The sequence below is a fragment of the Armigeres subalbatus genome, chromosome 3, assembly GCF_024139115.2.
Source record: "Armigeres subalbatus isolate Guangzhou_Male chromosome 3, GZ_Asu_2, whole genome shotgun sequence".
Classification (NCBI taxonomy): domain Eukaryota; kingdom Metazoa; phylum Arthropoda; class Insecta; order Diptera; family Culicidae; genus Armigeres; species Armigeres subalbatus.
Genome location: NC_085141.1, coordinates 314,241,106 through 314,254,519, shown reverse-complemented (window position 1 = coordinate 314,254,519; position 13,414 = coordinate 314,241,106). Strand labels below are relative to the sequence as shown.

The following is a 13,414-nucleotide window of genomic DNA, read 5'->3' as shown; positions in this document are numbered from 1 at the left end:
GTCATTTGGCCTAATAGGACATTTGGCCGAATAGGTCATTTGAAAAGTTAGATATTAGGAGTAAGAAGAGAGACGTTTCAATTCTCATTACTTATTCTCATTCCTCATTTCTGTAAAAAAAAGAGAAGCGCGAATTGAGTAGTGAGTTGTCTCACTACTAACTTCGTGCTTCTCGTTTTTTACAGCGAGAAGTAATAAATATGGAGTGAGAAATGAGACGTCTAACTTCTCACTGCTTATTTCTCACTGTAAAAAATACTAGTGCGTAGTGAGTGTGAGACGTCTCGCTACTAACTTTTTACAGCAAGAAGTTAGAAATAAGGAGTGAGAAGTGAGATGTTTCACTTCTCACTCCTGATTTCTCACTTATCACTGTGAAAAGAGAGTAATGCGAAGTGAGTAGTGAGACGTCTCACTACTCATTTCGCGCTTCTCACTTTTTACAGTGAGAAGAGAAAAGTGTAGAGTGAGAAGTGACACGTCTCTCTTCTCATTCCTAATTTCTCACTTTTCAAATGACCTTCTCGGCCAAGCGACCCTTTCGGCCAAAAAACCCTTTCTGCCATACGACCCTTTTGGCCAAATGACCCTTTCAGCCAAATTACACTTTCGGCCTAATGACCCTTTCGGCCAAATGACCCTTCCGGCCAAATGACCCTTTCGGTCAAACGACCCTTTCGGTCAAACGACCTTTTCGGCCAAATGACTCTATCGGCCAGATGGATTTCGGCTTAGTGGCATTCAGCCAAATGGCTTTCGGCCGAATGGGTTTCAGTCAAATGACCGTTCCCCGCCAGGACATTTGACCGAATAGGATATTTGGCCGAATAGGACATTTGATCGAATAGGACTTTTGACGGAATAGGATGGCCAATGCGCTGAGAATCGTTCAAGGAACTACAAAAATATCACTCACTAATATATGCTGTTGCCGATGATTGTTGCTTTTCTCCAGCCATAAACTCTGGTGGACGGTTGCACATGAAACTGCTTTTATTTTGCCCAAGGCATTCGTTTCATTATTTTGTCTTGTTAGGTATTTGATATGATCCATTGGGTTCTGATGAGTGACCACCCAACGATTGCTTCCAGCACTATGGGTCCAATTATCTATTGCCGCTTTATAGGTACACGTATGGACTGCACTTCATATTACAGTTTCCGGGAGATATTGCACTGGATTTTTAATCTGATGACAAACAATTATCGTTTTCTTAACTAAAAGTTTGATAAAAAATTGAAGGGCGTAGAATTTTTAAGTCAGCTTTTCTTCGACCTACTTCGAACTCCGACTACAACATTAATCGTAGTACAGTAATCAGTGTTTCTACAAAAGATGTTTTAGTTACTAGATAAAGATTGTCGCTTCGGTTCCCTTTGTTCTGCTGTCCGAAACATGTGTGGTACGTACCTGTCAAATCGTATGGATTTTCCTTCTTTGACATTTAGCTCCCCTATCCTTGCCAGCAAAAGATGTTCCGGACAGCGACGACAGCGACAATCTTTATCTAGTAACTAAAATATCTTTTGTTTCTACTAGAAGACGCCATCTTGTTTCCAATCGAACCGTCAAAAGCGGTTCCAATTCGACTTGTTTACAATTTGCATCCATAAGAAGCAAGCAAAAAGTTCAAGTGCCGCCAGTCTTATTTTAACGATTTCATGCATTTTCATACGTTGCCATTTCGACATTTTTTCACTCCGCCGATCTCTGGTTTCAGGGTTGCTAGTTTTTAGTCCATTAATGACTAGAACGATTAACGCTGCACGAGGAATTGAAGGTCAAATTCAGGTACTGGTGATGTGAGAATGTGATATGTGAGCACCGCTAACAATAAAAATATTTAGGGTAAGACGGAATAATATGCTCCCTTCTTGAGGTTATACCTATGAAAACTTTTTACTTTTCAACGCAATTTATGCAAACTTTGTGTTATTTGGTAGTCCAAAACGTCGCAAATGCATTGCCTTTGATAGTCATATAAAAATATTACAGAGCACACATAATAAAGCTTTTTTGGAAATGTGGAGAAAAAATGTATTTCAAAAAGTGCCTGGGCAATACGCTTCATCGTAACCAAAAACGTTTCATAGCCCTTCACTAGTATTTGAGCTATCCCATAATAAAAAGGTTTCAAATCCTTATGTGTTTGACATTAAAAAACCAACCTCCATTTAAGCAGGTGTGAATCAGATTTCAATATTTTCCATATAATTTGGAAGCAACTACTGCAGGCTCGCTGCGCTTGTGTCCAGTTGGTAAGGGCATACCTATCGTCCTGCATACACTGGGGCGTTTTGACCAGTGAAACAACTGAGTGTTTCGGTGCAAGTTTTGCGGACGGTATGCTAGAGTCGCTCCAGAATGTTGAGCAAACATTAAAAGTTACATCAAAACTGTAACTTTTTGTATTTTACTATTATTTTCTTTATGTAATTCAAAAATACTTCCACATTCACATAGTACGTATAATGGTTTTACAAATATTTGAAGGTACCAACTGATTTTTAGTTAGCTAAAGTTTTCTAGAAATCAAAGGGAGGCGTTTTGGCCAGGTGGGGCGCATACCCAAGTAACCAACGGCGCTACAGTAATAGGAAGTTTATCAGCTCCTCAAAGTACGCTTCCGAATTCGGCATATCACATATCACGTAACAGCTTATCAAAATCCAGAAAGTGATTCTGTATTTCATCGCCTTCGTTCATCTTCAACTTTAAAAGCTTCCTCTGCGTTGAAACCTTTCCGTTTCAACACCTTTCTTGGCGTGCCCCATAAGTTAGATGCACGATAGCTGATTTGTACTTCCGATCCTTCTGAAACCGTTGTCCACGTTTAGCAGCTTTTCCACTGCATAGGCCATTCCAGAGCCTGAATAATAATAACAATAATGGTCTCACCCTTAGAGCCAGTATCTGCTCGAGCCCATAAAAATATGTCTGACATACATCTGGCTATTTCAAATGTAAGAATAGTTAAATACCACCGAAGGTGAATAAATTAATGTTTTATCTTTTCCTGCTATGCGAACGAGTATTGACCGGCTGAGGAAAGCGTCACATCTAATGACACACGCATAGAACTGCACACGATTCGAAGCGAACTGTATGCGTGTAGCCAAAATATCTGAGTTGACCAGCATGAGCCAAGGCTGCGGTGAGATGTCTTCCGAACATAAACCTGAATGATTATGATGGCAATTTTGTGAAATTTCAATGTTCCGTCCTAAAAGAAATGATTCTTCGGAAAATCTGTAAATAAATTTCCTAATATCGGTTGAAACAAGTTCTACCGAGTTCCATCCAAAAACATGTAACTAGATCAGGTCTCCATTCGGAGCATTTGTACAAAAACCGCACAAGTCCGTTTCGCAAATTTCGAAAAGATGACGAAATCTGTTTTCAAAACGAAACAGGATAAAATGGTGAAATTGTTTCGCTGCAGAACAAGCGCGATAGATAAACCTGTACTAATCGTTGAAAATACGTTAGAAATGTAATGAAATTTGCTGCTGATTGCACACATATTGCTTTTTGTGTTTCTGAACCATGGTTACATTGAAATCAACTACACTTACATACAAAAGTGTCGCTTATGCCGCTTCTTTAAAAAATGATTCATCAAGTCAAATGGGTAAAACCGTGGGACTGTCAATCTGGATACAGCAAGTTAAATTCTTGTTTGGTCGAGAATCTTCTGGGGTTGGGAAATTTTCTCTCTGGGTACAATGTTTTTTTTTTGTCGTGAAATGTCCAAACACATGCAAAGAAAAACCTTCAGACAGAAATATGGAAATGTTCACTTATTTCGTAGACTGGTCATGTTATGATAGAAACGTAGTGTACGACGCTGTAGGAAGAAAATAATGGATTGTTGGTATTTTTTCGTCGTACGAGGAAGGTCTCAACACACGAAATCTCGTAAAAACAGCTGCTACTGTTCTGTTTACAACGTATCAGCATCCCGATAGTCAGTGACCGACGTAATGACGGTTTTTCCAGGCAAAATAGGAAAAACTTTACCATCCAAATTGGTTATTTTTTCCGCGTCACATACATTTTGACTAATCGGTTGTACATCAGTATTACAAGCATAAGAAACCTAGCACCGATGTGATTGATGCTATTCTAGATTAATATGATCGAAATATTAATATATCAGTAAAATCCATTAACTTAAACGACAGAGTTCGAAGTCGAAAAAAAGACCATTTGGCTTGCTACGGTGTCTCCGTAGATGCTTTTAGAGTAATTGCTGTGATTTTCTGCTTTCAAATGGCTTGACTTGACTTTGATATGAGTTGAAAAGAGTGAGTAAGGCACTCTTAGGCGTGCTGGAATATGGTTTTGTAGAATAATATTGTCAAAGCTCGGAAATAGTAGTTTGTGCAACAAGTTGCAAAAAGATGATTTTTTCAGCACGAGCTGTACGTTTATCCAACGAGGCTTGCCGAGTTGGATAAATACTACGAGTGCAGAAAAAATCGAGTTTTGCAACGAGTTGCACACGCTATTTTTTGCAATGACGAAAAATGAACTTTAATTTCATAAATCTGTACCAAAATTTACTCCACATGATCTTTTTTGCCAATAAATTATGTTGCTGCGGAGAACAAACAGATTCCATGTTACCGTGTCACATTGCATAGTTCGATAAGCCGTGAGGCGATAGATGTACTTGCCTTTGGAAATTTTTGATGTCATGTCCACCAAGCTATTTAATTTATTACGGGGCGCATACAATACACTATTTGAGCACATACCCAAGCTAATTCAGCAAAATGAAGTCATGCAACTTCTGTTCTGATATTGGTTTTTCATTATAGCACCCAAATGAGTGTTATTATGAATATTATGCAACCCATTTGAGTTGCATAATGTTCATTAAAGCACCCATTTCGTTGGTATGGAAAAGAGGGCCGTTTTATCACTCAAAGACAAACTGTAAACCAGATATTATGATCAGGAATTGCAAAAAAGGATGTTTTCATATGACATTGCCCATTTTTATTGTAAGAAGGTGGTTACAGGACGGCACACACAAATAATGGAAGAATGATGTGTATAAACATCTATAAACGTTGTTGAAATTTGAAATTCCCATACAAAATGTACGAAAAACCATTTCACCAAAGAGATTGGTTTTAGTTTTTCGTTCATCGTAAATAGAAGAAGCAAACGTATATAAATTAATAAAAGCTAGACCGTCTATTCTTAAGTGATGCGCGGTCGTACAAATGCCAACTTTGTTGTTGTTGTCTCGCCCAAAACTGATCAATTTGCTGATATATTTTTTACGTACACAATTTATTTAAAAAACAAACCGGTTTTTTAAAATAATTTTTCCTTTTTTTGACATTATTTTATCATGATATTTTTTTTTAATTCATTAATTTATTTATTAATTTATTAATTTTATTAGTTTAGTAGCCAAACCAAAAATAACCAAAATCGATCTTTCCGTTATCTGATGATAATGTCAACTTAGATGACATGATTTGAAATTATCATACAAAATGCACGACAAACCATTTCATCGGAGAGATTTTATTTCGATTGTCATTTTTTTTTTCAAAAAGAAAGGGATATAATATAGCAAAAATTGAGCATTGAGTGATGCGCGGTCGTACAAATGCCAACTTTGTTATATATATATATATATATATATATATATATATATATATATATATATATATATATATATATATATATATATATACAGCGATTCCACGGGAAAAGAATAGAGTTGAAAAAAAAAGTTGTCCAATTTTGCTCAAAATCGCTTGGTATGTTCTTCATCGAAAATAATTAGACTCGTATTTTTTTATTTTTTTATTAGGGTGACCATGTTCGATATAGGGTTACCAGAAAAATCGCTATTTTTCGATTTTTATATTTTCAAAAAAATCATAACTTTTGAACCACTCGATTTGCAATGTTTTTTGTGGATAGAAAGCTTATTGCTTCTAGTTTTTACTAAAATTTTTGGTTTGGTGTATTGGTGTACTCAAATTTGCAAAAATGGTCAAAATGTTCGTTTTTTTTTATTTTTGAAATGTTGGACAACAACGACTATATATTTCTATATTTTTTTTTATGAAAATTCAAATATTTTTACATAACATATCAAAAAATTAGAAATGTTCATCGAGCCGTTTTTGAGTTACATTTTTTTGAAAATTTCAAGTTTTCTGCCCATACACATATGGAATGAACGTTATTCTCCACTATTTCCAATAGCTCAAATTAAATCAAAAGTATGAAAATGTTATTCAAGAGGTCTCGTTTATTAGAAGAATTTACGAATCGCAATAGTTGAAAATAATTCAATCGGAATAGTCTGGTGTTGTTATTGATGACTTCATTCTCCAAAATCGGCAAAGCAATATGTCGTTTTTCAAAAAGGTTGGTTTTCAGCGATCCATACAATAGGTAACCTGCTTTGTTTATATGTTTTCAATATTTTTGATGCAGGTAATTCATTGTATTTTCTTTTTTGATTATGATTCATCTGTCTCCTTTTCCTTGTTCACTCTACCTAAATGATACCCAAAGGGACTATTTAAAGTGGTCTATAAGATAAAGTATATGTCAGTCAAGAAAATCAGTGAAATTGTCCAGTTGCCTTACTGAAGAAACGTTTAATACAATGAAGCACGAATGCTCAAGCCATGTTTGGAGTAATTGTTACAGGAAACTTACTCCTAAACTGTATGATTATGCAGCGGAAAGGAGAATAAAATTGGATAAAAGCTGTTCCTACATTTGTAATACCTGCTATTGCCGATTTTATCGCATTATCAAGAAAGGACACGAGCCAGCAGCTCCAAGTGCAGTTAATATAGAATGTGAAAATCAAGAACTCACCGTTTCTGAACCATCGAAACTTGATGATCTCGCCGTTGCCGGACCATCAGGCACCAATAATTTCGCCGTGGCGGGACCATCTAGAGTGAACAATTTCGCCGCACCAGCAAACATCAATAATGGTGGTTTCGAAATAATCGATCCCAATGCCGCTGGATCATCGGAAATTGACGCTCTTCCTAGTGTTGGTAAGTAGAATAATCTCTTCTTTTTGTTCATTCAGACATCATGATTTGCTACGTTATACTAGTTGTACTCGATTATTCAGAAAATTGAAAAAACATCAGTTCCGTATAATCTTACCTAATCCGACCTAGTAGCTCAATTTGTAGAGCAGTTGCCTATCATGCAACAAAATAAAATAATCGAATACAATATGTATTGCATTATATGAAGAAACATGCTCCTAACTAATAGTTATTTTTCCATCTTGTTTTCAGAATCTTTGTTTTCTTTGGAATCAACGAGTGCTGAATCAATTGGTAGTGCTGGTGCCCAGAAACCCGGAGACGGTCAGGAAATTCTTCAACAAATGAAGGCAAATTTGATGAAATATCTGACAGAAACGATCGATATAGGATTCTAACTTCCCTTCCCAAATCCTGGACTGCATACAAAATCATGCAAGAATCCGGTGTTTCGCAACGAACTGCTCAACGTGCAAAGAAATTACAGATTGAAAAAGGTTTTATCAGCACACCGGAGACCAGAGTAAATATGTTGACTTTGAGCGATGATACTCTAACTGTAGTTAGGGACTTTTATAATAGTGACGAGATAAGCAGAGCATGTCCTGAGAAAAAGGATTTCGTTATTGAAAATATGGCAGGAGAAAAAGTGCATGTACAGCGGAGGTTACTTTTATGTAACCTTCGTGAAATTTATTCAATTTTCAAAGAGCAATATTTTACTTTTAAAATTGGATTTTTAATGTTTTCCAGCAGCCGCCCAAAAAATTATATTCTAGCTGGTTCAAGGGGAACGCATACTGTCTGCGTATGCATTTATCATCAGAATGTTAAATTAATGTTTAAAACCCTTAAGGACAAGAAACTTATTCATAACCATTTAAAAACGTATCATGACTTGTTTTTTAAAATACTTTGTGAAAATCCTACAGAGAAATGTTGGTTGAAAACCTGTGATCATTGCCCGGGTACGCAGACACTGCAGAATGACCTGATGAATTTTCTTGAAAATATCGATTCCTTAGAATTTAAACAATGGAAGCAAACATATCGTTGTCATTTAAATTCAATGCGAATGGATGCAGAAGAGTATGTGGAAACATTTTTAGAAAAATTAAGCGAATTATCTCCGCATAATTTTATTGCAGAGCAACAAGGAAACTACTTAAAACAACTTAAAATTAATTTGGATGCAACTGATTGCATTATAATTGCTGACTTCTCTGAAAATTACTCTTTTGTTATTCAGGACGCTATACAAGGTTTTCATTGGGCAAACGCTCAATGCACAATCCATCCTTTTGCCATATATTATAAGGATGAAGCACAAAATTTAAAGTTTACAAGCTTCATAGCAATCGCAGAATTTACCAAACATAACCATGTTGCCGTTCGGCTGTTAATAACAAATTGTGTGAATTTCATTTAAAAAAAGCTACCTTACCTGAAAAATATCCATTTTTTTTTCTGATGGATCAGGCAGTCAATACAAAAATAAGATGACTGCTTTCAATTTGTGCCACATGTACAAAGACTTCGGTCTTAAAGCAGAGTGGAACTTTATACACGTGTAAAACAAATCACTGGGACACAATCGTTTCATTACTTTAAGCCACAAAATGAAAATTACATTATCGTGAAACGGTTTTCGTTTTCAGATGAAGAAAAGTGTGTAAAATTGTAAGAATTTTGCTATGTAATATTTTTTTTGATGAAGTATGAAAAATAAAAATAATCAAATTAAATGCTGAGTTATAATTGAAGGTAATCAGAGAAAACCATTGCTTGTAGTCTAAAGCTTTGAGATTTGAGCTACCATTCCTCAATATAGCAGAGCCAAGATTCTAATAAAAAAATCTAAATCTAAAAAAAAATATATTCTAGTTTCAGTTCGGTTCACTCAAAATGACCCTTTTGTGGAATAATTCAAAATAGTTAAGTTTACTCAGTCGTGGTTTACGCTACCACTCAAATTCGGCATGAGTGCCTCTGCAACCCTTATGAGCACTCATGCTGAATTAGGACGCTAACGGACCATTGTGGTTCCAGTTAAAGCGTAAACCATGGTTGAGTAAACCCTAGCAATGTTGGTCTCTGCTTTTAAACAATTTGAGGGTGATTTATAGTTCTTACATTTAATGGGGTCAGAATTGGACAAGCCTCCCCTACTTTTGATAGGTACATTACTTCACAAATAAAACTAGATTTGTAAACATGGTTATCATGAATTTATTAGGAATAAGTTTGATAACTTCAACAGAATGATTCCCGCAGTTATTTTGAAGTGATGGAAAATTATGCTCATTCCATGTGTGTATGGGCAGACAACTTGAAATTTTCAAAAAAATTTAACTCAAAAACGGCTCGATGAACATTTCTAATTTTTTGATATGTTATGTAAAAATATTTGAATTTTCATAAAAAAATATAAAAATATATAGTCGTTGTGGTCCAATATTTAAAAAATCTTAAAGAACGAATATTTTGACCATTTTAGCAAATTTGAGTACACCAATACACCAAACCAAAAATTTTAGTATGAACTAGAAGTAATAAGCTTTCTATCCATAAAAAAATATTGCAAATCGATCCAGTGGTTCAAAAGTTATGATTTTTTAAAAATAAAAAATTTCGAAAAATAGCGATTTTTCTGGTAACCCTATATCAAATTGGACAACTTTTTTTTTCAACTCTATTCTTTTCCCGTGGAATCGCTGTATATATATATAACAAAATTGATCAAAATTGAAAAAAATCTTGCAAAATTGTACGAAAAACCATCTCAACGAAAAGATTGGGCATTGATCTTTAAAGTATTCCATTTCATCTTAACATTTTTTCTCGTAATTAGATAAAGAAATGGGATATAAATTAGCAAAAATTGGCTTGTCTATTCTTGAGTGATGCGCGGTCGTACAAATGCCAACTTTGTTGTTGTGGAAGATAGATAGATGATTTACAATGTTGTGAAAACTCATATGTGCGTTATGTGGAAGATATTGATTTGGAAAATGCATTGGAGATAACCACTTTCCCTTCGATGGGACTCGAACCCATGACCCTACAGTACGCTAGACTGGTGCTTTAACGAACTAAGCTAGCTTAGTCAAAATCAAAGCTACCGTCGTCGGGGGTTACAATGGGTCAAATGGGGGTAAGTGTAGTAAAGAACCCCTCGGTTGTCGGTCGACAACGAGCGGCGTTTAACGAAAATGAAAGAGAATGAGAGTGAAAGGATAGAAATGCTCGGGGAGTGTGTGCTTGTAATCGGTAGTGACCGGACGTGGGACCGTGTACCGGAATAAAAGTGCGATTATTTTAAGGGAATAAATTAAGTGTTGAAATTAAGAGTGAGTGTTTTAATAAGGATCCGAATATTCTACATTTGGCGACGAGGATGGAGAGGCTGGTAAGTGGAAGAAATAAGAAAAAAAGCAAGAATAAAATTGGTTGCCATGATCGCATGTGTTTTTTTTTCGCAAGTTGGTGGCGTAGCACCCACAGCGGCCGAGAATAAGGTTATCTTTGCTCACACCATGGAGTGCTGTGGGACAGGGAAAGTGAGAGACGGTTCATTATTGTGTTTTTTTATTCATTTGACTGTGGTGGATGGGAAGCGCAGAGAGCAAATGCATTTGTTGAGGAGTTTGTAAAGTGGGGAATAGTTGTTGGAAGTGGTAGGATAGCTGCTGTTTTTCTTTGTTTTGTTTGAGAGGAATTATTCCGCTCGCCCGTGGGATTTTGATTCTATAATTGGAATGCATTTTTGTTTAATCAGTGAAATAAAGCGAATACATTTTGATACTGGTGGGTGGAAATTTACTTTCGTTTTTCTTTCTATTGAAACTAAAATTGATGTATTATTTTTTATAAAATAAATAAATAAATAAATGAATATATAAATATGATCGATCAATTAATGAGGATCGGTGATTTTCTGATTTTTTTTCCTGGGAAATTGGCTTCGAGAAGTCAACGGGTCTGTTACTCTGAGGAGTGCAGATATGGCTAACTTCGAGAAGTTATTGGAGGCTTGAGAGCAAGATGATAATAGAGACAGATAGAAGTTTCACTCTGAGGAGTGTGTATAAGTAAGTAGCTTTGAGAAGCTTACACAGTCCGGAGTACCTATGAGTAGGTTCGGCTTTGAGGAGCCAATTATTGTTACGCAATGCACAAGGAATATCTAGTGGAATAAGTTTTGAAAAGCCAAAACAGTGCCTGCATGTTGATTTGACTTTGAGAAGTCTATCATTAGTTTACAAATTATACTCTGAGGAGTATATAATGGGATAAGTTTGATAAGCTTATGCACTATGCAGTCTTGAGAGCCTGCTTGAATTTGTTGGCATCGAGGTGCCATTTATGTGTGTTTGATGAGCGAAAGAAATGTAATAAAATGCAATCATATATCTGATATTTAAATCAGTTGAGAAGTGGGTGACTCCAGAACCATGTTTTTATGTCATTTTCAGATCGATGACACTCGGCCGGTTTGCCCATTTCGGTGCGAAGAAATCGAACGGAATCAGTTGGCTAAGGAGTGGAAGAGTTGGAAAACAGCTCTAGAAATTTATTTCGAAGCGTTTAGTATTTCGGATCAGAAGGTCATGAGAGCTAAGTTGCTGCACTTTGGGGGCAAGCAACTGCAACGAGTTTATGCAAACTTGCCGGATGTTGATAAACTACCTTTGGTTTCGACGCAACAAAATTGGTACGATGTTGCTATAGAAAAATTTGATGAATTTTTTGAACCGGGTCGTCAGTACATCCTTGAGAGATGTCGTCTGCGAAAAATACGTCAAGAAAAGAATGAGAGATTTGCTCATTTTGTTATGCGTATTCGACAGCAGTTAGCTGATTGTGGCTTGGAAAGATACGCAGTGGATGTAAGAAGTGTACTGACCGAGATATTTGTAGTGGATATCATAGTCGAAGGATGTGCCTCAGAGGAACTGCGGCGGAGAATCCTGCAGAAAGATGTAACATTGGCTGAAGTAGAAGAAATGGGTTCAATGATGGAAGGCGTTGAGCAACAGGTTAAAGACCTTAGCTCATTGACGAGCAAAGAAGGTCAATCTGGGTCGGCATTCCAGGTTGAATCAAGACAGAGCAAAGAAAAGAAATATCCGGTTAACAGAGGAAATCGAAGGCGAACAGTCACCAGGCATGAGAAGAATTTTCGTGAAGTGACATGTTATAACTGCGGTACCAAGGGACACATTGCTACATCCACGGAGTGTAAAGCACGAAATCAAACATGTCGTCGGTGTCAACGCAAGGGTCATTTCGAAGCAGTTTGTCGAAAACGATCATCATCCGCAATGGTCGCTAATCCGAAAAAGGTTATGCTCGTGGAAGATACCGAAGCTGTTTCTAATGTATCAGCCGCTGGAGAAGCATATACACAGGACATGGATGAAGAAACGAAACGAAAACCATATTATTGTTTTTATTTCGGATCGGAATCCAATACATTGGAATTCAAGCTGGGTGGAGTATCTCTGAACATGCTGGTAGACTCTGGATCCGACGTTAACTTGATTACGTCAAGCGAATGGGAAAAGCTTAAACAGCATAGAGTTGTTGTACAAGAAATGCAGAGAGGAGCTGCCGATATTATAAAAGGTTATGGAAGTGAAGTTCCATTGCGCATTGTGGGAACGTTTTTCGCTGAGCTATCAGTGGGCGCACAAGTGCCACAAGCATAGAGGAAGCCCCTAATCCACTCAACACAGTCGTGCCCTTTCTGCCTACGATCATCAGCCGTCCTGGTCCTGTGTTTGAGATTGGAAACGGGGGCTTCCGCACTCCTCTTTCTGGCAAGTATCAACCATCAATGAACGCTTTTCTGTCTGAAAGTTCTCCGGTTTTTAGTGAAGCCATGGATGATTCCACTCTCCCGTCCGAACTGCCGTTTAACTACACATCTAGGATCCAAATAATCAACCGTTCACCGGGATGCACGCCTGCTAGCTCAATGGAAGCCCTCAATCCGCTCATTGCAGTCGAGCCACTCCAGCCAGCGCTCCGCAGTCATCCCGGTCCTGTAATTGAGTCTGGCACGGAGGGCTTCCAAACCGTTATTGCAGGCAAGTACAATATCGTCCAGAACAATTCTCTTCCGGTAACATATGTTACTTCCAGTATCCAGCCAGTAGACGCTGATTCCAACCACGAGCAGCCTGCCATATCATCCAACGTATCTAACAATTGCCTGCCGGTCAGAGGATCCATTTCGTCTGGTGAATTACCGGCTCATGCCTTGCGCATCTACTACCAGAATGTGCGCGGCCTCCGTACTAAGGTGGACTCTTTCTTTCTGGCTGCTAGTGAATGTGACTACGACGTAATTGTTTTG

The 13,414-nt window shown here is 37.1% G+C and overlaps 2 protein-coding genes across 2 annotated transcripts; both read left to right on the top strand.

The window, feature by feature from the left end:
- The first annotated feature begins 6,647 nt into the window (after positions 1-6,647).
- LOC134222665 (uncharacterized) lies at positions 6,648-8,014 on the top strand. Its single transcript, XM_062701825.1, has 2 exons — positions 6,648-7,053; positions 7,306-8,014. Exons 1-2 carry the CDS (start codon positions 6,648-6,650, stop codon positions 7,449-7,451), a joined length of 552 nt encoding a protein of 183 aa, XP_062557809.1. The 3' UTR covers positions 7,452-8,014.
- Positions 8,015-10,192: 2,178 nt separating this feature from the next.
- Positions 10,193-12,764, top strand: LOC134222664 (uncharacterized). Its single transcript, XM_062701824.1, has 2 exons — positions 10,193-10,207; positions 11,529-12,764. Exons 1-2 carry the CDS (start codon positions 10,193-10,195, stop codon positions 12,762-12,764), a joined length of 1,251 nt encoding a protein of 416 aa, XP_062557808.1.
- The last annotated feature ends 650 nt before the right edge of the window (positions 12,765-13,414 follow it).

Bases quoted from the DNA above. Each gene is read 5' to 3' on its own strand.
- LOC134222665 (XM_062701825.1), top strand. From the start codon at position 6,648: ATGAAGCACGAATGCTCAAGCCATGTTTGGAGTAATTGTTACAGGAAA. The intron at 7,054-7,305 runs GTAAGTAGAATA...TCTTGTTTTCAG, and splicing joins TGACGCTCTTCCTAGTGTTG to AATCTTTGTTTTCTTTGGAA.